This window comes from Hyperolius riggenbachi, chromosome 2, assembly GCF_040937935.1.
Source record: "Hyperolius riggenbachi isolate aHypRig1 chromosome 2, aHypRig1.pri, whole genome shotgun sequence".
NCBI lineage: Eukaryota > Metazoa > Chordata > Amphibia > Anura > Hyperoliidae > Hyperolius > Hyperolius riggenbachi.
In genome coordinates, this window is record NC_090647.1 from 106,262,482 (window position 1) to 106,286,133 (window position 23,652).

At 44.8% G+C, this 23,652-nt stretch overlaps 1 protein-coding gene across 1 annotated transcript in view; it reads right to left on the reverse strand.

The window, feature by feature from the left end:
• Positions 1 to 23,652, reverse strand: part of COPZ1 (COPI coat complex subunit zeta 1) — a 64,126-nt gene that overhangs the window by 13,280 nt on the left and 27,194 nt on the right. The window contains exons 2-4 of the mRNA XM_068267166.1: positions 17,943 to 18,011; positions 12,764 to 12,845; positions 8,948 to 9,039 (exon numbers count right to left, since the gene is read on the reverse strand). Of these exons, the coding sequence (XP_068123267.1) occupies positions 8,948 to 9,039; positions 12,764 to 12,845; positions 17,943 to 18,011 (243 nt within the window). The remainder of the gene's footprint in view (positions 1 to 8,947; positions 9,040 to 12,763; positions 12,846 to 17,942; positions 18,012 to 23,652) is intronic.

Sequence of the window (23,652 nt, forward strand, 5' to 3'; positions counted from 1 at the left end):
ATAATGGGAGTGTATTATTACTGCAATCTATCTGAAACCTAGCAGTTTAAGTGGGTGCTGTGCAACTTATCACGTTAGAGTAATTTCCCTTTGGACTTTCTTGCTGGTTCACATCAACCATACTCGCACCAGAGGCCACAGTGGCATGAAGGAGCTGTAAGGTAAGAGTGCTAGCCTCTTTAAGATGCCCACTAACAATACAGTCCCACGGCCAATCGATTGTCCCCAATTGTCATGGTAATCCATCAGAAATGATCAATCATGCCCATTGACAAAACTATGCTAACCAATTCGCTCAGATTGATAGGATCCATCTAAAAAAAAAAAAATGATCGATTCCATAGATCTGATCAAAATTAGCAAGTTTTTGCCTGTTAATGAGGACAACTGATCAATAACCACGTGCTCCTGCCTCTTGTTCACGGCGGGATTTACATAGCAGTGATTGGTAAAAGGGAACATGTGTTCCCCGTGCCAATCAAAGTGCCTGGAATTAATGGACATAACCCTGCTCAGAGGCCATGTTCATTCATAACAACGAAATGAAAAATCGTTGTTAAAAATAAATAAACACTTCCAGCAAAGTGTTTGTAGCGAAAAAGTAAAAAATTACATTCAAAATGCATTAAAATTAATTACTAAAAAAAAAAAATGTCCTTATATGCATTTGTACATCTGAGTTTCACAGTTTGTAATCGTGGTCGTTTAAAGTGAACTAAAATTTTGCACAACACAAGATGCCCTTAACTTAGAAAGAATGTATAAAATACTGTAATTTCCTCAGATTTTTGCAGACTAAAAATAGTGGTAGAAGGCGTACGCATTGTTTGTGAGGAAGCTCACAGCCGTTCTAGAGGAGGAATGTCAAATAAGGGCAATAACTGCTCTGACTACAGTAATCTGCGAGGGAGGTGGAGCTAGGGACTGCTCACTCACACCAACATCTGGAGGCTAATTAGTCAGCTTTGTAGTGTGTATGGGCTTCCTAGTAGTAACATATGGCTGTGAAAATTGCAGAAAGAAACCGATCACTTCCCGTAAAGAACAGTTCTGATACCTGGAGACTGAGTCCAATGGATATGTACAATAGAAGAGATGGTCCGCACTTAATCAAGCTGATACAAACTTTATTGGAAGCGTATCATGGGTCACATAAACCTGACATGTTTCGGTCTCAAAAGGACCTTAATAATAGCTATGGTTAAGGTCCTTTGAGACCAAAACAGGTCAGCTTGATGTGACTCATGATACGCTTTCAATAAAGTTTGGATCAGCTTAAATAAGTGCGGTCCATCTCTTCTATTGTACATATGGCTGTGAAAGTTGGACTATAAATAAAGGTCATGCACAGAAAAAATTATGCTTTTGAGTTGTGGGTATGGTGAAAGCTACCGACAGGTCCCTGGACTGCCAAAAGATCAATCCAGTCAACACTTAAAAGAAATAAGCATAGGAAGACGACCGGACTCTTTGGAGAAATCTTTGGAGAAAGGACTTACGAGGCGAAAACAAACAAAAAGTCCAGTACCTGCATCAAATTTGAATCCACGGAGGGTGCCATCCACGCCCTCCGTGTAGTTCCACCGGGCCCCGCTGTTTAATCGCCCCCCCCCCCGGGCCGGCTCCCGAACTCACAGCCCGGGTCGGGCTCTCATGCCTCAAGTAAAATGGCCACCAGAGCTTGCCGCGGCTGCGCAGTCCACATAGACGCAAGTGCGGCTGCGCAGCTCTAGGCCCCCCCAATCCAAAGTTCTTTAATGCTTGGAGAAATTGGGGGAGGACAGCAGTGGCTAAAATGGATAGACAGTATAAGTGAAGCAGCTATGAACATGCCAATGCAACAGCTGAAAGCGGACATAATTGGCAGGCACATCTGGCATGCAAAAGTTCAAATGGTCATGAAGAGTTGGAGTCAACTAAATGAGTGAGGATGAGGAAGAGGATTGTTGCACAGCTTGAAAATATATACTGGAGCCGATTTCAAATTATTTTTCTACATTGGGATGATTTCAAATTATGTCTACATTGTGCTTTTATGGAAGATATATTTTACCTTACATAGATAAGTTGTAATTTGAATTTCTTTTATTATATGAATTAAATGAAGGGCTAGTTCACACAGATGTTTTGCTAGCATTAAATGCAGTGGATCTACCACTGTCCCACTGTCCCATGCAAGTGAATGGGAGCGTTTAGGACAAGCTTTTGAAGGCTTTCATGAAAGCCTGGCAGTTGATCCCAGCGTCTCATCTCAAAAGCAACATGCAGCTTCTAGAAGGCATTTGAGTGGCTTTCAATGGTTTTTGCTGGCTTTCAAAGCCAATGAAAGCCCAGGCTTTCCCTATACTTCCTGCAAAAGATAGCAAAAGCCCAGAAAACACAACACTCTCCTGAAAGCCATTAAAAGCTTGTCTGGCATTCTTAAAGAAAAATTGTGTCTTTGTCAAAAAACGAACTTGCTTTTGCTGATCTTACTAACATAAAAGGCGAGAAAATGACAGATTAGGAAGCCTAGAAGCCCTTTAAAAACCCCTGGGCCCCCCATCCACTTCTCCCACAACACAATGGCGCTGCTGCCGCTGAAATTCTGCTATATCCGAGCGCAGCAATAGCATAATTCTCCTGCAGCATAAATCTACATTTAATGCAGTGTGAAAGCAGGCCACAGAGTTCAAGATTAAGTGCAATTCAGAATCATTTACTGAACTACATCAGGTTGAACAAACATTTCAAAGGGACCTTAAAACCAATAAGTCATAATGGCTTATGCAAAATGACTTAATAGTTATTTGAGAGCCATTAGAGAGGTTCAGTGGTGTCACCATTAACATCCACCAGAACCAGTTAATGGCCGAGATCAAATAGTTCAATTTAGTTTAATTACTTCAGTGCTATTCCATTCCTGCAATGGTTCTGTTCAGTACAATAGCAAGAGAAAACCCTGCGAGATCTGGAGAGTCAGCAAGTAAAATCCACAATCTGGCACTGCAATGAGCAGAGCTGAAGAAGACCCGAATATTTCTACCAACACAGACAGGAGGGCTTTAAAGAGACACAGAAGCGAAAAAAAATTATGATAAAATGAATTGGTTGTGTAGTACGGATAATTACTAGAACATTAGTAGCAAAGAAAATATTCTCATTTTTTATTTTCAGATATAGTTGTTTTTTTTTATAACATTGCATCATTCTCTAATGTTTGCAGTTCACACACTACTCAGCACTTTAAATGATTTTACAGAGCAGGCCAGTGAACTTTTGATCCCTTCTCTGCAGAGAAAAATAAAATATAGTGACTGACAATTGAGATAACAAGCTTCAGAAGACAGAGCTCTCTGCGACCTTGAAAGTCCTGGAGCTCAATGGCTCTTTTGCATAGATAACTAGAGTTTCTTAACTCTACCTGTACTGAAAACAATATTGGACTTATGTCTCTGCTACTAATGTTTTATGTCTTAGCTGTACTACACATACAAATCATTAAAAAAAATTCGCTTCAAAGGAATTGTGGAGTGGGCACAAGGACAACTGTTCTCTCCATTTGTGAGAAAAACACAAAATAAAGGAGAACTCGGGTGTATGTTCTGCATTTTTCCCCGTATTAGCTTGGCCACACATTTTAAAGCAAACCCATGACTGATGCATATTTCATTAAATGTGACAATATCTGTATCGTGACATAACAGGTAAGTTTATCACACTATGGCCCTTATGCAATTCACTTTCCTCCTGAGTTTTCTCCTAGATGATATTTTCACACTTTGTCATAAAAAGCAAGGAAGAAAATACTCTAAATTTTTAATAGTACTTTTTCACCAATTTTGGAAAAACTCTGTTCAGGAAAATACATACAATGTATTTATTCTTAAAAACGCTCACACAACTGCTGCACAAAGCGATTTTGTGAGCGTTTGCATTTTTCCTATACCTTCCATTGAGGCAAGATCGCCCCAAAAATGGTACAGGCACCGCTTTACTGAGTGGATGGGAAACAAACTGCTCAGCTGTGAACTCTCTCATAAGGAATCATTGCACAAGCGTTTTTAGGGCGAACCGTCTGCGCATGAAAAAAGGGCAAAAAACGCCCTTAGGCCTGGTGCACACAGACCGTTTTTTTAAGCGATCCGCAAACCGCTTCCGCCTTGGAAAACGCTTGGCTAATGTATTTCAATGGGCTGGTGCACACCAGCGGCTTGCGGTTTTTAGCAAACAGCAAACGTGGGTCCTGCAGCACTTTTGCGGTTTGCAGAAGCGTTTCTGCCTCAATGTAAAGTATAGGAAAGTGGAAAACCGCTCTGAGAAATGCTAGATCAAAGTGGTTTTCCAGGCGTTTTTGTTACAGAAGCTGTTTTGAGGATCTGCTAGCTGTTTTGGTGTGCACTGGGCCCAAGTGTGAACAAGCCCTCACTGTTTCTGTCTCTGCTCAATGACACCTTCGTTGAAGTATGCTAGAGCTCAAATCTATGAATTATTGACCGTTTTTATCGCTTTCTTGCTCCAGGAAGCCATTTACTGACAGGAAAGTGTTTTTGGCTGTATTTACTTATGAGTGAGGGTTATGCTATAGTCCAACCCAGATAGAAACTGTCACTTGCATACCTGAAATTTAACTCATTCAGGCAGAGAAAGAAAAAAGAAAAAAAAAAAAAGGGCAAACAACAGCCTAGTTATTTGTGTGCTTGGCACTATACATACAAGTCTATCTCTTTAGGTCACATCACCTCGGCTGTCCTTTAAGTAGAGATGCTTAACCCTCCTGGCGGTACGCAGTTTGAGGCTGCGTCCGCGGGAGGGATTTTTTATTAAAGTTGTGTCAGCCTTTGTAGCTAGCACTAGGCTAGCTACCATTGTCCCCCAAGTCCCCCCGCACACTTCTGATCCCCCCGACTGCCGCCGCTATATGTTACCTAGCCTCAATCCCACAAGAGCCTCCGCCTCCGCAATGAGCTTCAGTCATCGCTATGGCGACAAATCGAACATGACATCTGATGTCATGTGCAATCCCAATCCTCCCCATGGCGAAGCCTGGAGCTGATTGGAGAGGCTGCGCCATCACGGGATCCGAGGGAGGGGGGTGGAACTTCAGGTTTGCTACCCAAGTAGAGGGAAGGCTCTGGATACCGCAGAGCCTTACCGATCCTTAGCCAGTGCCGTTGTTCCTGTGCCTGGGTAAAGTTATTTGTCCTGCCAGGTTTTTAGTACTCCTTGCCAAGCTTCAGAAATGCTCACATCTGAGAATTTCTGACGAGGAGCACATCCATACTGCACGTGTGAGCCTAAACTTGCTCAGTACACATGCACTCATCTTTAGACCTACTCTGGGGTGTGAGTACTTCAGAAGGCTGTCCGGGGACTACTGGAGAGCTACTTGGCCTAGCAGGTCGAATAACTTTAAAGAGAATCTGTATTGTTAAAATCACACAAAAGTAAACATACCAGTGTGTTAGGGGACATCTCCTATTACCCTCTGTCACAATTTTGCCTCTCCCCGCCACATTAAAAGTAGTCAAAAAGAGTTTTAAAAGTTTGTTTATAAACAAAATGGCCATCAAAACAGGAAGTAGGTTGATGTACAGTATGTCCACACATAGAAAATACATCCATACACAAGCAGGCTGTATACAGCTTTCCTTTTGAATCTCAAGAGACCATTTGTGTGTTTACCTTCTGTCCCCTTCAGCTCTTATGCACTGAAGTGACAGGCTTCCTGCAGACAGCTCTGCCTGTGCCCCTCTCTGTAATTGCTCAGTATGTGTCAGCCAGCTCCATTCACAGCCTAACCGAGGAGGATTTTTATCCAGCTCTCTTTCACTGATAAGCAGATACGCTGCTGACTTATGTAAATAACACACACACACTGGAGTGTGCATAGAGGGGCCTGGAGGGGAGCATGCATAGCAGATCAGCACGGAAGAGTTGGTAGCCTTCCAGACACAGGACGACAAGTCCGACAGGGGAAAGATAAGCTGATTTATTACAGAGACAGCGATAGTAGAAAGTGCTGCAGTAAGCCAGAGCACATTAGAATAGGTTTAGGAACTTGTAGGATGGTAGAACAAAGCATGACATTTTTGTTACAGAGTCTCTTTAACCAGGGATGGTGCAGGAACGACGAGGCAGACCAAGGACCAGAGAGGCTCTATGGTGTCCACAGACTTCCCTCTACATACGTATGTATCAAATCTGAAGAGAGTTTCCTCATGTCAAGTTTTCTTTAAAGAACAACTGTAGTGAGAGGTATATGGAGGCTGCCATAATGATTTCCTTTTGAACAATACCAGTTACCTGGCTAACCTGCAGATCCCGCCTCTAATACTTTTAGCCCTACACCCTGAACAAGCAGCATATCAGGTGTTTCTGACATTTTTGACAGATCTGACAAGATTAGCTGCATGCCTGTTTCTGGTGTGATTCACACTACTGCAGGCAAATAGCTCAGCAGGGCTGCCGGGCAACTGGTATTGCTTAAAAGGAAATAAATATGGCAGCCTCCATATACCTCTCACTACAGTTCTCCTTTAATGCAACTTGGAATCAGGCCAATCATATGCCATTCCAGACGATCCTGACTGGCCCAGTTTCAAGCAAGCCAGAATTATTGACAACCCTGGGGGTACTTCTCTTCGGAGGGGGAAGCCTCTGGATCCTAATGAGGCTTCCCCTATCCTCCTATGTAGCCCGGTTCAGCGCTTGCTCCACCCAAAAATCCCCTGACAGATGCGTGTACGCTGCAATATTTACCTAAGGGATCCAGGACAGGCGCAGTACCATCTATGCTCTCGGGCTCTGGCAGAAACACAGTAGGGCAGACCCAATCAGGTCAGCCATTTCTGCCGAAGCCTCAGGGGTAAGCTAGTACTGTGCCTGTGCTGGATCCCAAAAGGTAAATATTGCCATCTGCTGCTGTCCGGGGGTCCCAGCGCTGGATCTGTGCTGCGAAGGATGAAGGGGAGAGCCTGAATAAAATGCAGAGGCTTACCGGTCCTGAGGTAAGTACCTTCCAGGGGCACTTTTTTTTATTTTTTTATTACAGATTCTCTTTAACCCTCCTGGCGGTATGAAAAATTCCGCCAGGAGGCAGCGCAGCAGTTTTTTCTTTTTATATCATGTAGCGAGCCTAGGGCTCGCTACATGATAGCCGCTGCTCAGCGGCATCCCCCCGCCCGCTTCGATTGCCTTCGGCGATCTCCGATCAGGAAATCCCATTCAAAGAACGGGATTTCCTGGAGGGCTTCCCCCGTCGCCATGGCGGGATGACGTCACCGGCGTCATTGGGAGTCCCGATCCACCCCTCGGCGCTGCCTGGCACTGATTGGCCAGGCAGCGCACGGGGGTCGGGGGCAGCGGGGCGCGTGCCGCGACGGATAGCGGCGATCGGGCGCGGGGCGGCGGCGATCGGTGTGCTGGCGCAGCTAGCAGAGTGCTAGCTGCGTCCAGCAAAACAAAAATTAGTAAATCGGCCGAGCAGGGCCTGAGAAAACCACCTGCGCGGCTTTTACCGCCAGGAAGGTTAATTCATATTGTTTGTGGGTATATCCAGTAACAGTGCATACAATTTATCACATTAAAATTGAGCTCTTCAAAGTTGCATTTGTTCAGAGAGGAACAGGGCTATGCCACTATAGAGGGGATGGCTTGGAAAATTCCTTGTTGCATGGTATATTTCACTCATGACATTACCATGTTGTTCTGCTAAAGTTTGGGGGGGGGGGGGGAGGGGGGGGGGGGGGGAGTTGAAGTAGAAAGAGTAGTGAGGGAAAGGTAATGCAACAATCATTTGATACCCGTATGTTGCTTAACCTCCTTGGCGGTAACCCCGTGTGGGACACGGGGGTAAGCCGCCGGAGGGTGCCGCTCAGGCCCTGCTGGGCCGATTTTCATAATTTTTTTTTTTGCTGGACGCAGCTAGCACTTTGCTAGCTGCGCCAGCACTCTGATCGCCGCTGGCCCCCGCCCGATCGCCGCTATCTGCTGCGGCGCGCGGCCCCCCCCCCCCCCCCCAGACCCCAGCGCTGCCTGGCCAATCAGTGCCAGGCAGCGCCGAGGGGTGGCCCGGGACTCCCAATGACGTCCCGACGTCAGTGACGTCGGTGACGTCATCCCGCCCCGTCGCCATGGCGACGGGGGAAGCCCTCCAGGAAATCCCGTTCTATGAACGGGATTTCCTGATCGGAGATCGCCGAAGGCGATCGAAGCGGGCGGGGGGGATGCCGCTCAGCAGCGGCTATCATGTAGCGAGCCCTCGGCTCGCTACATGATAAAAAAAAAAAAAAAAAAAAAAATTAAAAAAACTGCTGCGCTCCCTCCTGGCGGTATTTTTCATACCGCCAAGGAGGTTAAAGGACAACTGAAGAGTGAGGTATATGGAGGCGGCCATATTTATTTCATTTTAAGCAATACTAGTTGCCTGGCTATCCTGCTGATCCTCTGCCTCTAATACTTTTAGTCATAGCCCCTTAACAAGCATGCAGCAGATCAGGTGTTTCTGACATTGTCAGATCTGACAAGATGTGTTGCATGCTTGTTTCTGGTGTGATTCAGCCACTACTGCAGCTAAATAGATCAGCAGAGCTGCCAGGCAACTAGTATTGTTTAAAAGGAAATAAATGGCAGCCTCAGTATCCCTCTCACTTCAGTCGTCTTTTAAAGCCAAGCACCCACAAACAAATGGATTGGGGATCTCCGCCGGCAAACTATTGTTCCCCTGATACATCTGGTCAAATCTGCAAGACTCACTGGCGTCATCAATGAGCGATTGTGTAAAACTTGTGAAGGTCAAATGAGAATTGGTCCGATACTCCTAGATTTAATCCTACATGGTGGTCATTCAAAAACAAACGATCGTTGTGAGTAGCGAACGCTCTGAGACATCGTTTAACGAATTTCCCAAAATTTGCATTGTGGGTATGGGCCTTAAGAAGTGAGGATCTATGCTGTAAAAAGTTACCTCATTCTCATGGGAGCTCCCGATGACATAAAAGTACAGATCAATGCTGCTTTTATACACCACAGTCAGTCCCTCGAGGAGAGCAATTTCACCTACACAGAAGAACATCACAACATTAGACTTCAGCATTTACGTGCAGCAATGTGAACATAAAGAGGATGTAAGCCTATATCTAGAAACTGTAGAGCAACACTGAGCAGAAGTACAAACATACGGTTAGGCTTGGGACCCACTAACAGTGCTTTTTGTAAGTGTTTGTGATTTGAAAAGTTCTTACTAATGCTAGGGGTGACTTAAAACAACAAAACAAAACATAATTCAAGTGGGATCACACACATAACATTACATTAGCAAGAGCTTTTCAAATCACAAGCGCTTAGAACAGGCTTGGAAATGTACTGCTAGTGGGTTCCAGGCCTTAGAGATGCAATAGTCCAAAGGTTGGTTGGCAAACCGTTTTTGCAGTTTGTTCAACTATTTCTCAGTGCATATGTCAACACCAAAATTGAAAATTGTTTCGGGTCCAAAATGGTTTTATACATTTGCACTTCCTGATGAAGGGGACCCTGTGTGACCCAAAACAGTTGTCAATACGTTGACATATGCACTGAGAAATAGATGATCAAACTGCAAAAACTGTGTGCTAACCAACCTTTGGACTATTGCTTATGACATTGGGTGTTGCTTCATCACCTTGATTATGCAGCCGAAAACCCCATCGTAAACCCCTACGGTACACAGAGAAGAACACAATTTATAAAGTCTTAGGACATACCACAATCTCATCCAATTTCACTACCGTGTCCCATTATCTCTGCTTAGATCACTTTCCTCTCTACAGGTTGTTCTGGGTACAGGCTTGTGCAGGACAAGAATTACATCTGCCACTAAATGCAAGTCAACGAGAGTCACATTCTCGGTGAGCTGTTGCTTGCTTTGCTGCTATTATTATTACTAGCTGACTCAATTATGAATGCCGGTCCTACACTTGCCGCCGAGCTGGAGGGGGGTAGCGGGCAGGAAGGGGGTATTGGGCACAGCGGCGGGGAGGGGGGGGGGGGGGGGGGGGGAGGTCAGACCCCCCTCTCTCACCTGGGAACCCCAGCTGTGCTCCCCCTCTAGCTTAAGTTCAGCAGCAGCCACCAGGCATGCTCTGCAAATTCGAATTCGGGTGAAACCCGGATAGTTGCTATTCGGATTTCACCCTGTTAATTACATCACCTGTGCGGGCTGGGCGGGGGGGGGGGGGGGGGGGGGGGGTCAATCTTACCTAGCTGACGTCTTCTTCGTCCGTCCCTCGGCGCCTCCCACAATGCGGTCCAATCCGGCGTCACGTGACTACAAACACTTCCTCCTTCCGGGTTGAAGGATGAAGTGTATAGTCACGTGACGCCGGATTGAACCGCATCGTGGGAGGCGCCGAGGGACGGACGAAGAAGACGTCAGCTAGGTAAGATTGACCCCCCCCACCCAGCCCGCACAGGTGATGTAATTAACAGGGTGAAATCCGGATAGCAACTATCCGGGTTTCACCCGAATTCGAATTTGGAGAGCATGCCTGGCCGCCGCTATTAGTAAGAGGCAGCGGGCGGGGATGACTCACCTCTTCCGCGTTCCAGCGTGCATTCCACTGTCGTCACTTCCTGCAATGCCGCCCACTGTATTGTAAGTGGACGGCATTGCAGGAAGTGACGACAGTGGAATGCATGTTGGAATGCGGAAGAGGCGAGTCATCCCCGCCCACTGCCTCTTACTAATAGCAGCGGCTGCTGTTGAACTTAAGCTAAGGAAAACAAAAGTTTGCTTTCTTAAAACAGAAAAAATTTGCGATAATTCAGGTTGGAGTGAGCTTGAGATGTCTCCCAGTGCATCACTGCTGAATATATGCAAATTAACCATTGTTGCCCTTAGAAGCTAAACACACCTCCAGAACCACTGGAATGCAATGATGTGTCAGCTTGTTACTTTGTACAGAACCATAATAATCCAACATGCATATAGACTGTTTCAGATTGTTTAATCCTCATCAATGCATGACATGGATAAATTTGGCTCTATGGAGTAGGACTGGTAACACCTAGAGGTACAGACTAACCAGCAAGCTCACGGTGAACCAGAACTCAGAGTGTATGTATTATATAACTTAAGCTAGAGGGGGTGCGCAGATGGGGGACCCAGGTGAGGGAGGAGGGTCTGACCCCCCTCCCCCCAGCTCTGTCCAATACCCCCTTTTTTCCCACTACCCCCTCCAGCTTGGCGACAAGTGTAGGACCGGCCCTGGGGGCAGAGCGCTACTTCTTCTTGCTTGGACCGGCCCCTTCTTGCTTGGCCCGGCCCTGGGGGCAGGGCACCACTTCGTCTTGCTTGAAGGTTGAGGCACTTAATTATATACATAGATTATTAATGCTAACATTTGTATAGCATTTACTTACTGATTAGCACTTCAGCCAGGATTCAAATGCTGGGCCAATATGCAAGTGATATTTTTAAACTTGTCAATAAAATGCCTTTTAAGCCAGCAGAAAGCAAGAAAATACTCAAAAAAAAAAAAAGTTGATAGTACTTTTTCATTAACTTTTTGGTACTTTTTCAGTTGAAAAGTGCAGGAAATTATCTGGCCCTGGGGCAATGGATGCAATTCACTTTTTCATCTGAGTTTTCTCCTAGGTGATAATTTTTTATCTTCAATTTAAAGTAACTTTTCAGTACTTTGCAATGGAAAAAAAGTACCAAAAAGTAGGTAAAAAAGTACTGTTAAAATGATTTTGACAGACATTTTGTCGCAATTATAGCCACCATGACTAATCTTTACATAATACAACGAAGGCAATGCCCTAAACTACCACAACCCTTTGGTTGCTTTATATATGCCAGTCGGCAATACCACTGATACTTGATTATGTTTATCCCTATTACTCCTGTTATGACTGTTATTGATGTTAAAGCCTGTACATGACTGTAAACTTTCCTACAGCCTAACCAAATGCCAATGTCTATATAGTCTGTGCAGACTTATGTTAATGTTTTATCTTATAAAATCCAATAAAAACGATTGAAATAAAATGATTTTGACTATTTGTTTGCTTGCTGGTGGTTTAAAAGGCATTATATTGTTTATGAGTCAAAACTTTCACCTAGGAGAAAACTCAGGTGAAAAAGGAATTGCATATGGGCTTTGGTCTGTTAGGTCAGAGGTGGAGCCCACTATCCAGGATATGACCAAACCAATGTAAAAATCTCAATTTAGAGATGAAGTAAACAAGACCTCAGCATCATAAAATAATTTCCTTGACTAGGTGACCAGTAACTAGTTTCAGTTGTTCTATACACAGTCATCTTATGTTTATTTCATTACAGTAAAACAAGAATTACCGTATGGCTCATAAAAACATCACTGGTGATCATCTGGAGTGAAAATCTAGCTCTAGCGCTGTCCCCTCCTCCCCCCATTCACACCAACCAATGACAGACTAGAGCTATTGTTTTGCCATATTAACCCTTGAAGTAGAGCTCCTCCCCCACAGTCACCAAAACTGATAATTTCAATAATTTAGAGAATGTACATGGCTTTACATAGCTTGTCATTTAAATCAGCAGGTGGAGATTTAAACAAAGATTTAATGGGATATGTCATATTTATCTAATTAAAAGTACTGGTACCTTCGAGAATAATCTAAGTACTAGCACCCCTAAGTACTAAGGCTCCTTTTCCACTTGCGCGCAACCAGAAATGTAAGTGTTGTCGCAAAACATGACACATTTTCTTAAAGTATTTTTTTTTTTAAATGGCAAAATAAAAAAGACGACTATACTTACTATCTGTCCTGTGTGTTTTATTGAAGATATTTTTCTCAAAGGCCTTCTGTTCCTTCACAGTGGGATATGTATCATCATAGTACTGTCGGTGCAGAACAAGTTATTGTTATGGTTATGCATTGTTATAGAGTAGACACATTCTGCAGCACATTTGCAACATACATTTAACGAGTCACTAATCGTCTCTGAGGGCTTGTGCACACTGCAGGCGTTTTTGGCTTTTTTTTGCCCACCTGCAGTTTTTAAAAACGCCCCCCCCGACCACGTGGACAATGAATGTCTATAAGAAGGTTCATATCAGTGTGGGTCGTGCGCTGTGCTGATAGGAAAGCGGTCTGTGTACTAGGCCTGAACGATTTATCGTTTTAATATCGAAATATCGATCACGGAAGCAACGACCTGTGCCCTCCCACTGTGCGCAGCTCTGTGTGTAAAATAGCAGCGGCTCTCAATCCCCGTGGCAGCTTACCGTATCTTTCCTTCTGCCTAGTTCCTCCTCCTCCTCCCCCTCCTATGTCATCAGACCTGCAGCGAGAGCGGCTCAGGGTCTCGCTCTGGTGGCAAACACTTTCCTCCGCTAACAGGTATTTAGCTAATGTCTGGCTGTCTTTTCCTCCCCCCTTTTTCAACAGTTCCCATGCAAGCAGGGAGCAGAGAAGGAATTCCCTCCCCCCTTCCAGACGGAGCAGTGCTTTTCAGCGCTGCTAGATTTGGGCGCAGCCATAGACTGTAATGGGAATCAGTCTATAGCGGCGCTCAGTGAGTAACGTCGGCTCCGTCAGAAGACTGAGCCGAAGTTCCTTAAAAACAGAATAATTCGGCCTCCAGCAATCGCTGGAAGCCGAATTATTTCATTCCCCCACTATCCATGGCGGCCTGGAGGGGGAATAGTAATTAAAACGGCCCGGACTTGTGCAGAAGCAGGATCAGCCTTATAGCGCTGTATCCTGCGCCCAAGTCCACCGGCGCCGATTTCAAATGTACTCCTTCCAGAAGCTGCCATTGAGGAAGTACAGGAGAAGGGAGCATGTGGATGGATCTGCACAGCATGGGGGAGATTGAGTGAGTGTCAGATTTATCAAGAGTGTCTGAGACAAAATATTAGGTTTTTAGAAATCCGTGCAGAACTGTCTCAGACATCCAGAACTGTCTCAGAAAATCACTAGCTAGTGCAGATTCCTTCCTAAACTGTAAGGAATAGGAGTTATGGAAGGTCTGTCAGGCAGTGCAGTGTGTGAGGGGAATTGCTGTTGCTGAGGTAACCAACACACCTGCTGTCAGCAAGCTCTGAGTGAGGGGGAGGAGCCCTCCACAAATCACATCTAGCCTACACTATCTGTAGAACTGCTAATGAGCACTTCTTATCTGCAGCAGTTAATGAATGGATTTGTACTTTTCTTAACTGTAGTGTAGCTCTAGAAATCCACCCTAAACGGCCACTATTACATAGGCTTTGAAAAGTTTCTTACTATCATGCAGAACTGTTCTTCTGCTGGTTAGAACAGTTTTAGAAGAAAATTACGTACGGCATAGTAATACGTACTGCATGGAGAATCAAGGGACAGTGGCATGATAACTCCCCACCCCCTCGACTTGGTCTAATTTTTTAATTTTGACCCCCTGTCTATTTGTTTGGGCTTAGGATTTATCACAGCTCTGCCCTGCCTCCCTTGCACAGACGAAGAGGCACATGCTTAAGCTTGATTTTGAAGAAAATCGTGAATCGAAATCGCAATTTCTGACAGAAATCATGCAATTCAATCTTTTCCTAAAATCGTTCAGGCCTACTGTGTACCATTTTTGGGGCGATTCCGCCTTGATAGAAGATATAGGAAAAATCGGCGAACACGTACAAAAACGCGCATTAAGGCGATTGTGCTCTCGTTAGAATACATTGGGCTTCATTCACAAAGCGGTGCTAACTGTTTAGCACGGGTGTGCTAAACAGTTAGCATGTGAAGTGCCTTTCTTAGACTTTTGCGTGCGCGAATCGCAGCAAATTGCGCGCGCAAAAGTCCGCAAACGGCAGTTCCCGTGCTAACTGTTTAGCACGCCCGTGCAAAACAGTTAGCACCGCTTTGTGAATCAAGCCCATTGTCTTTATTCTTTTCCGGGCCAAAGAGTTCACTTCCTGACTTGCGTCAGGGAGTGAATTACAAAACCGCTCTGGGAAAAACGCTTAGAAAACAGGTAAGCACAAAAACGAATCACCCAACCAAGCGCCCGGGAATCGAAAAAAAAATATGCGCCAAAAATGACCCAACCCGGACGGACACGCGAACAGAACGCAATGGGAGCAAGGCCAAAGAGTAGTTCACCCACATCTGATGAGTCTTCCATAGTTCTACCAGTCTGGTTTCCTCCTGTGTAGTTTGACGCCAATTTGGAAAGAAATCCAATTAACCTACATTTTCAAAATGACTTTCTTACAACTTTAGGGTACAGTGGTTTGCAAAAGTATTCAGCCCCCTTGAATTTTTCCACATTTTGTCACATTACTGCCACAAACATGAATCAATTTTATTGGAATTCCACGTGAAAGACCAATACAAAGTGGTGTACACGTGAGAAGTGGAACGAAAATCATACGATTCCAAACATTTGAAAAAAAAAACAACAAAAATAAAACTGCAAAGTAGGGTGTGCGTAATTATATAGCCCCCTGAGTCAATACTTTGTAGAACCACCTTTTGCTGCAATTACAGCTGCCAGTCGTTTAGAGTATGTCTCTATCAGCTTTGCACATCTAGAGACTGAAATCCTTGCCCATTCTTCTTTGCAAAACAGCTCCAGCTCAGATTAGATGGACAGCGTTTGTGAACAGCAGTTTTCAGATCTTGCCACAGATTCTCGATTGGATTTAGATCTGGACTTTGACTGGGCCATTCTGACACACGGATATGTTTTGTTTTAAACCATTCCATTGTTGCCCTGGCTTTATGTTTAGGGTCGTTGTCCTGCTGGAAGTGGAACCTCCGCCCCAGTTTTAAGTCTTTTGCAGACTCCAAGAGCTTTTCTTTAAAGGTTGCCCTGTATTTGGCTCCAGCCATCTTCCCATCAACTCTGACCAGCTTCCCTGACCCTGCTGAAGAGAAGCACTCCCAGAGCATGATACTGCCACCACCATATTTGACAGTGGGGATGGTGTTTTCAGAGTGTTGTGCAGTGTTCGTTTTCTGCCACACATAGCGTTTTGCATTTTGGCCAAAAAGTTCCATTTTGGTCTCATCTGACCAGAGCACCTTCTTCCACATGTTTGCTGTGTCCCCCACATGGCTTGTGGCAAACTGCAAACTGAACTTCTTATGCTTTTCTGTTAACAATTGCTTTCTTCTTGCCACTCTTCCATAAAGGCAAACTTTGTGCAGTGCACGACTAATACTTGTCCTATGGACAGATTTCCCCACCTGAGCTGTAGATCTCTGCAGCTCGTCCAGAGTCAACATGGGCCTCTTGACTGCATTTCTGATCAGCGCTCTCCTTGTTGGGCCTATCAGTTTAGGTCGACGGCCTTGTCTTGGTAGGTTTACAGTTGTGCCATACTCCTTCCATTTCTGAATGATCGCTTGAACAGTGCTCCGTGGTATGTTCCAGGCTTTGGAAATCTTTTTATATCCTAAGCCTGCTTTAAATTTCTCAATAACTGTATCCCTGACCTGTCTGGTGTGTTCTTTGGACGTCATGGTGTTGTTGCTCCCAATATTCTCTTAGACAACCTCTAAGGTCGTCACAGAGCAGCTGTATTTGTACTGACATTAGATTACACACAGGTGCACTGTATTTAGGCTTTAGCACTCATCAGGCAATGTCTATGGTCAACTGATTGCACTCAGACCAAAGGGGGCTGAATAATTACGTACACCCCACTTTGCAGTTATTTGTAAAAAAATGTTTGGAATCATGTAGGATTTTCATTCCACTTCTCGCGTGTACACCACTTTGTATTGGTCTTTCACGTGGAATTCCAACAAAATTGATTCACGTTTGTGGCAGTAATCTGACAAAATGTGGAAAACTTCAAGGTGGCAGAATACTTTTGCAAACCACTGTAGATTTGAATTCTTCAACCAGTATAGAAGGTGGCTCCTATCGACTGCACAATGTCTATATCAGGGGTCTCAAACTCAATTTACCTGGGGGGCCGCAGGAGGCAAAGTCAGGATGAGGCTGGGCCGCATAAGGAATTTCACAATCGCGGTGCATCGCCGCCTCTCTCACTCTTCCTTCACAGAGAAGGGGCGGGGAGAGGCGGCGATTGACGTCAGGAGGGGCAAAGCTGAAGCTCTGCCCCTTCCAGGAAATGCCGGCGGATTGCCCCCCGGGCGATTTGGGGGCTCTGCAGCCCTCGTCTAGCGGTGGGGATGCGGCGGATTACTTGGGAGCACTGAAGCGAACTATAAGGAAGCTTTTGCCGGCGAGGGCCACAAAATATTGTATCGAGGGCCGCAAATGGCCCGCGAGTTTGAGACCCCTGGTCTATATGCAGCACACGATGCATTTGTGAATGTTGACCACTGTTTCTCTGCAACCAAAGTTAAAAAAAAGGCTGAATTTTGGTTGCAGAGGAAAAATTACAGTTGTTTATAGAATCCAGGCAGTTCACTTCAGTTAGATCTGGTGGAATGATCTGGAGAGAAAACTCATCGATGCATTATTCATTTGAACATGTGTTAACTGTTGCATGTTGTGTTTCTGTCACTGCAGGTGTGCAATTATTGTGAAGAAAAAAACATGCCACTGACAAAGGAAGTGGGAATAGAGATTATCCTGGCACTTGAGGATGTACAGATAATACTTTTTGTTTTACTGCATTTTATACTTTTTGGCTCCACTTTACACTTAAATCGGTAGCTCCAGTATATATTGTCCACCCTTGGTTGAGGGTTCTCACCCCTTCCTTGCAGTTCACTACTGAGAGCAAAATTTTTCCCAAGTGGAGTCATGTTTGTTCTCTCCACCTGCTTATACAGTGGTTGCCTATGACGTGACCCAGAATTGCAGTAGTAGTACTACACCTTTTGTACGTCTAAAATTACCCTTAGGTAATTTACATGCTACACTATACTGGGTACTTGGTTTACCCTACATTTTTTGTTGTTTAAATCATAATTTAAAACTATATTATTTCCAAGACCTGACCTGTTGCATATCATGTAATTATCACATTATTAAAACTTACCTTAGCAAAGAGCCTCTCTCCATCATTGTCTAAAATGAGGACAGCTTTCACTGTGTACAATGAGGGGTCCTGTCAGGAAAGATAGGAAACAATGACCATCATGAAATATTCACTCCCCACCCCCTCCCCAAACACCTTTCTGCTTGCTTTTAGAGAATTTACAGTAATTACATGCGACACTCCACACACACCGCTACGAGTTTCATATCTTGTACATTTTAAAGGTCTCCTCTTCGGAGCTTTGTTTCCATAACACATCCTCTGAAGTCTTCTACTTGGAAACATTGTAATATCAAGGTTACACAGTCCGGCAGACCAGTTTCCACCAGCAGTGGTAATCACAACCTTTTAACCATTTAGGGACAATGTAACGCATTAAAACGTCATGTTCGCCGCTATTAATGGCAACAGGACGTTTTAATAAGTTACATTGTAACTCTGCTGCTGTGTGCGAGCGGGCGCGCTCCCGCTGCGCGCGCACGTCGGGTCCCGCGGCTTGGTGATTGGACCAGGGAATCACATGGTCCCTGGGCCAATCAAGTGCCAGTAACAAGGCAGATCATTGTTGTTACAAGCCAGTAACAATGATCTGTCCTGTAGTGTCTGTAAACAAAGTTGCTTTCTCCCTCCCAGCTCATCTGTCACCTCAGACTGCTGTCAATCAGCATTCAGAGGTGACAGGAGCTGTGAGGGAGAAAGACTGTGATTGTGGTAGGATTTTTATATTTTTAAATAAAATGTTATCCCCATACTTTATTAACCCCTTATCCTCCCCCTCCTTTGCCATTTACTGATTTTCTGTTTTATTTTAGTACTTTTCTGTACTTCTTCACCCCTCTTTTACCCTTTCTCTGATCTATCTATACTTTCTTTCTATCTATCTATATCCTTTTTTTCATCTTCATAAAAAAAAAAAAAAAAAAAAATCTTTGTTATTGATCAATTGCTCGGTTGATCGATCGATCTGTCTGTCTGTCTATCCCATCCATCCATCTATCTATCTATCCCCTTTGCTTACCATGGCGAGGAGACTGTATTCTGTTGAGGAGGCAGCCGCCTTCCTCCAGCAGAGCAGCAGCAGTGGGGACGATTCAGGGAGCGAATGGCACCCAACGAGCAGCAGCTCTGAGTCAGATTCTGACAGTTCAGAGAGCGTTGGGCAGCCATCTCGCCGCTTCAGGAGGGATGATGAGTCCACTGGTGAGGGCCCTTCAGAATCCACCGCAGGGGGCTCGGTGGGTAGCACAGCTGCAGCTAGCAGCACAGGCCAGAGGGGAACCACTGTCCAGGGCCCTTCAGATGCCACCGCAGGGGGCTCAGTGGGTAGCACTGCTGCAGCTAGCAGCAGAGGCCGAAGGGGAGCCAGGCAAAGGCAGGTACGCCCACCGGTACCTGAGGACATAATTCGGGGCACCTGGTCACCCGCTAACCTTGTAGCACCCAACATCCCGCCTTTTACAGGGGCAAGCGAAATATTAGTGCCCACTGACAACTTCGGGCCTGCTGAATTCTTCCAGCTCTTTGTGGGTGACGATTTGCTGCAGCACATTGTGGAGCAAACTAATTTGTTTGCGCAGCAGTATATTGCCCAGAAGCCCATCTGCTATTTGGCTGAGAAATGGGAGCCCACCACCATACCTGAGCTAAAGGTGTTTCTGGCCCTAACACTACACATGGGCATACTCCAACAGCCAGAAATAAGACTGTACTGGTCTAAGGACTTTATGCATGCAACACCCCTGTTTCCAGCTTCCATGAGCAGGCAGCGCTATGAGGCTCTTATGAAGTGCCTGCACTTTGCCGACAATTCGGACAATGTCCCCAAAGGTGATCATGGCCATGACAAGCTTTTTAAGCTGAGGCCCATCCTCACCCACCTCAGTACAAAATTTAGCGAGGTGTACACCCCAGAGAGAGAGGTTGCAGTGGATGAATCCCTCCTACCCTTCCATGGCAGATTAGGGATAAAACAATATATTCCAAGTAAGGCTGCCAAGTATGGGATAAAATTTTATAAACTATGTGAGAGCAGCACTGGCTACACCTATTCTTTTTTCCTGTATGAGGGCAAAGATAGCCATTTGCAACCAGCTGGGTGCCCACCATACATGCCAACCAGTGGGAAAATTGTGGTGGAACTAGCCAACCCACTCCTCCACCAAGGCTATCATTTGTACGTGGATAACTTCTACACCAGCATTCCCCTTTTCAAATTTTTATATTCTGCAGAGACTGGTGCCTGTGGGACAGTGCCTGTGGGACAGTGAGGCCAAACCGCAAAGGCCTCCCACCACAGGTGGTTAATAAAGAATTATCAAAAGGGGAAACGCACAGTCTCAGAAGTGGTGAGCTCCTGGCTATAAAATTCAGGGACAAGAGAGACGTAATGGTCCTGACTTCCATTCACAATGAAGAAGTGGTTCCTGTCACAACCTCCAGAGAGCGGATCGAGAAGCCAATGGCATTGGTCGACTACACAAAAAATATGGGTGCGGTGGATCTTGCGGACCAAATGCTCTCCTACTACTTTAAAAAAAAAAAAAAAAAAAAAAAAAAAAAGGGCCTGGTACAAAAAAGTTTTTTTTTACCTCCTGCAGATGGCCATGCACAACGCATTTGTGCTTTATAAAAAGAAATGCCACGGTGACAGCTACCTCCCGTTTATGCGACAAGCTTTGAGATCGCTGATCAATGAAAGCATCAACCTTATGGAGGAATTCAATCCAATGCAACTGGATGGAGCAGTTCGCCTAAGGGGAAAACATTTTCCTGCCCTGATCCCCCCGAACCCAATTAAGGCGAAGCCACAGAAGCGATGCCGGGTGTGCACCAAGCACAAGAGGCGGAAAGACAGCAGATACCACTGCCCAAAGTGCCCCTCACAGCCGGGACTCTGCGTTGCCGGCTGCTTTGAGGCATACCATACCCTCAGCAGCTATTAGACTTTTTTTTTTTTTTTTCCCCTTCTTCATTACCCTAAATTTTCACTGGACTTTTTCCTCTCTACTTTTATTTGCCACTTACTGTCCCTCAAAGGAGCTCACAATTACCACTAGTTAACATTACCACCTTTTTTGGGTGTGTGGGAGGAAACCCAGAAGCTTAGAGGAAACCCAAGACTCCTACAACCTGCAAATAGTTTTTTCCCATTTGGACTTGCTGCTGCAAGGCGAGAGTGTTCGCCACAAGACTTTACTCCGCAGACTACCCCCCATCTTCTGACCACTGGCTTGCCTTGGCGTATGACCTCTGGCCTTTCTCCATCCTGCTAGACCTGCAATGGTGAGTTCCAATGTATCTATCATTCATGTTATGGATAGTGATTTAGGCCTCACTTAAAGGGATACTGTAAGGGGGGGGGGGGGGGGGGTCGGGGGAAAATGAGCTGAACTTACCCGGGGCTTCTAATGGTCCCCCGCAGACATCCTGTGCCCGCGCAGCCGCTCACCGATGCTCCGGCCCCGCCTCCGGTTCACTTCTGGAATTTCTGACTTTAAAGTCAGAAAACCACTGCGCCTGCGTTGCCATGTCCTCGATCCCGCTGATGTCATCAAGAGCGCACAGCGCAGGCCCAGTATGGTCTGTGTCTGCGCAGTACACTCCTGGTGACATCAGCGGGAGCGAGGACACGGCAACGCAGACGCAGTGGTTTTGTGACTTTAAAGTCAGAAATTCCAGAAGTGAACCGGAGGCGGGGCCGGAGCATTGAGGAGTGGCTGCACCAACACAGGATGTCTGCGGGGGACCATTAGAAGCCCCGGGTAAGTTCAGCTCATTTTCCCCCGACCCCCCTACAGTATCCCTTTAAATTATTCTATTTGCAACTGAGTAGGCCTGAGTCTCTAGTTTTCAGAATGGTAACATTTGTGTCTTTTATTGAATGGTCTTACACTCCTGGGGCTTTGAGAAGAAAGAATTACATTGTTGCATTTGGTAAAAAAGGGCCTTAAAAAGTACATTGGCGCTGCTCATGATTAACAGTGTATTATGTGGCCAAAACACTATCTGATGTGTGTAGGGTATCATTTTAACCGTGACAAGCAAGAGAAGAGAATTTGGGGTGTTTGAGAGATTATGCATATGTCATTTGAATTGTTGTTGTGTGCCAAAGTAAAAAAAAAACTGTCAAAAAATACAATTTTCTAAGTTGCGGTGCAATTTCAGCAAAACCGTACAAGTGCAAATGTTACAAAATATGTATATTTGGGTAGGTCTGGTTCTCTAGTTTTCAGAATGGTATCATTTATGACCTATATCAAATGTTCTGAGACACCAGGGGTTTTGCTAGGAAAGTATGACTGTATTGTTTCTGGTGCAAAAAATGGCCTTGAAAAATACATTGGCGCTGCTCATGATTAACAGTGTATTATGTGGCCAAAACACTATCTGATGATGTGTATAGGGTATCATTTTAACCGTGACAAGCAAGAGAAGATAATTTGGGGTGTTTGAGAGATTATGCATATGTCATTTGATTTTTGTTTTTTGGCAAACTGAATGAGAAGCAATAAAACTGTTATTTCCATATACTCTGTACCAAAATAAAACACTTGTAAAAAACACCAAAAGTGACAGAATTGAAAACCGAATGCATAAATAGTTACCTTAGGGACTCAGCTTTTAAAATATATATGCTATGAGGGTGAACTACTGTTATATTTGCAAATAAGGGCTTGAATTCATTGGTAGTATGCCATGAGAAAACAAAAAACACAACATAGGAAAAATACACCTTTATTTCCAAATATTATATTGTCACCATACTTTGCACTAGGGACATAATTTATATATTGTGATAACCAGGACAAATAGGCAGATAAAATGTGTGTGTTTTATGCACATTAGCAGTGTTTATTTTAAAACTATAGGGGATGAAAATGGAGAAATCGTGTATTTTTTTCCTTGTTTTTCCCTTTAAATGTATAAAAAGAAAAAGGTATTACTGAAAATAAATATCGCCTCCAAAAAGCCTATTTAGCGGCAATAAAAACAAGGTATTGATCAATTTGCTGTGATACGTAGTGAAAAAGTTATTGGTGAATGAAAGGGAGGAGCGCTGAAAGGTGAAAATTGCTTTGGTCCGTTAGGGTAAAAACCCTTGGGGGTGAACTGGTTAAATTTTTTTTTTTTTTTTTTTTTTTTTTTTTTTTTTTAAATACAACCCACTAAGGGCTGGTTCACATGGACGCTTGGCGGCGTTTACCGCCAAGCATTCGGGACTTGTCGGCTAAACGCTCACATTCAAGCGAATGGGAGAGTTTAGCATTGCGAGGTTGCCGGCGATTACAGTCAATTGCGCAAACTCGACATTCCGATCCCGTTTACCACGTCGTTTCAGCCAGCCCTAGAAGCCGCATGCGGAGTCCAGGGTCGCCTAGCCGCCGCGGCTTCATGTCCTCTTGTGGGGATGAAAAACGCCGATCACGACAGGAAGCCGATGATCGCTGTACCGCCGGCCTCCCAAACGAGACATTACAGGACGACTTGGCTTCCTACCGCTTGAAGCCGCCTGCCGTCTGTGTGAACCGGCCCTAAAGTACACCATACAATGCATCACTAGCTCCTTCAAGTAGAACTAAACTCAGAACCTCCTCTCTGGTCTAAAAGATAAGCCACAATAGAAAGAAGGAAAAAAAATATACATATTTTTATAACAATTTATGGAAATCCTAAAAAAAAATTAAATAAATAAAAATCATGTTTTAACTCC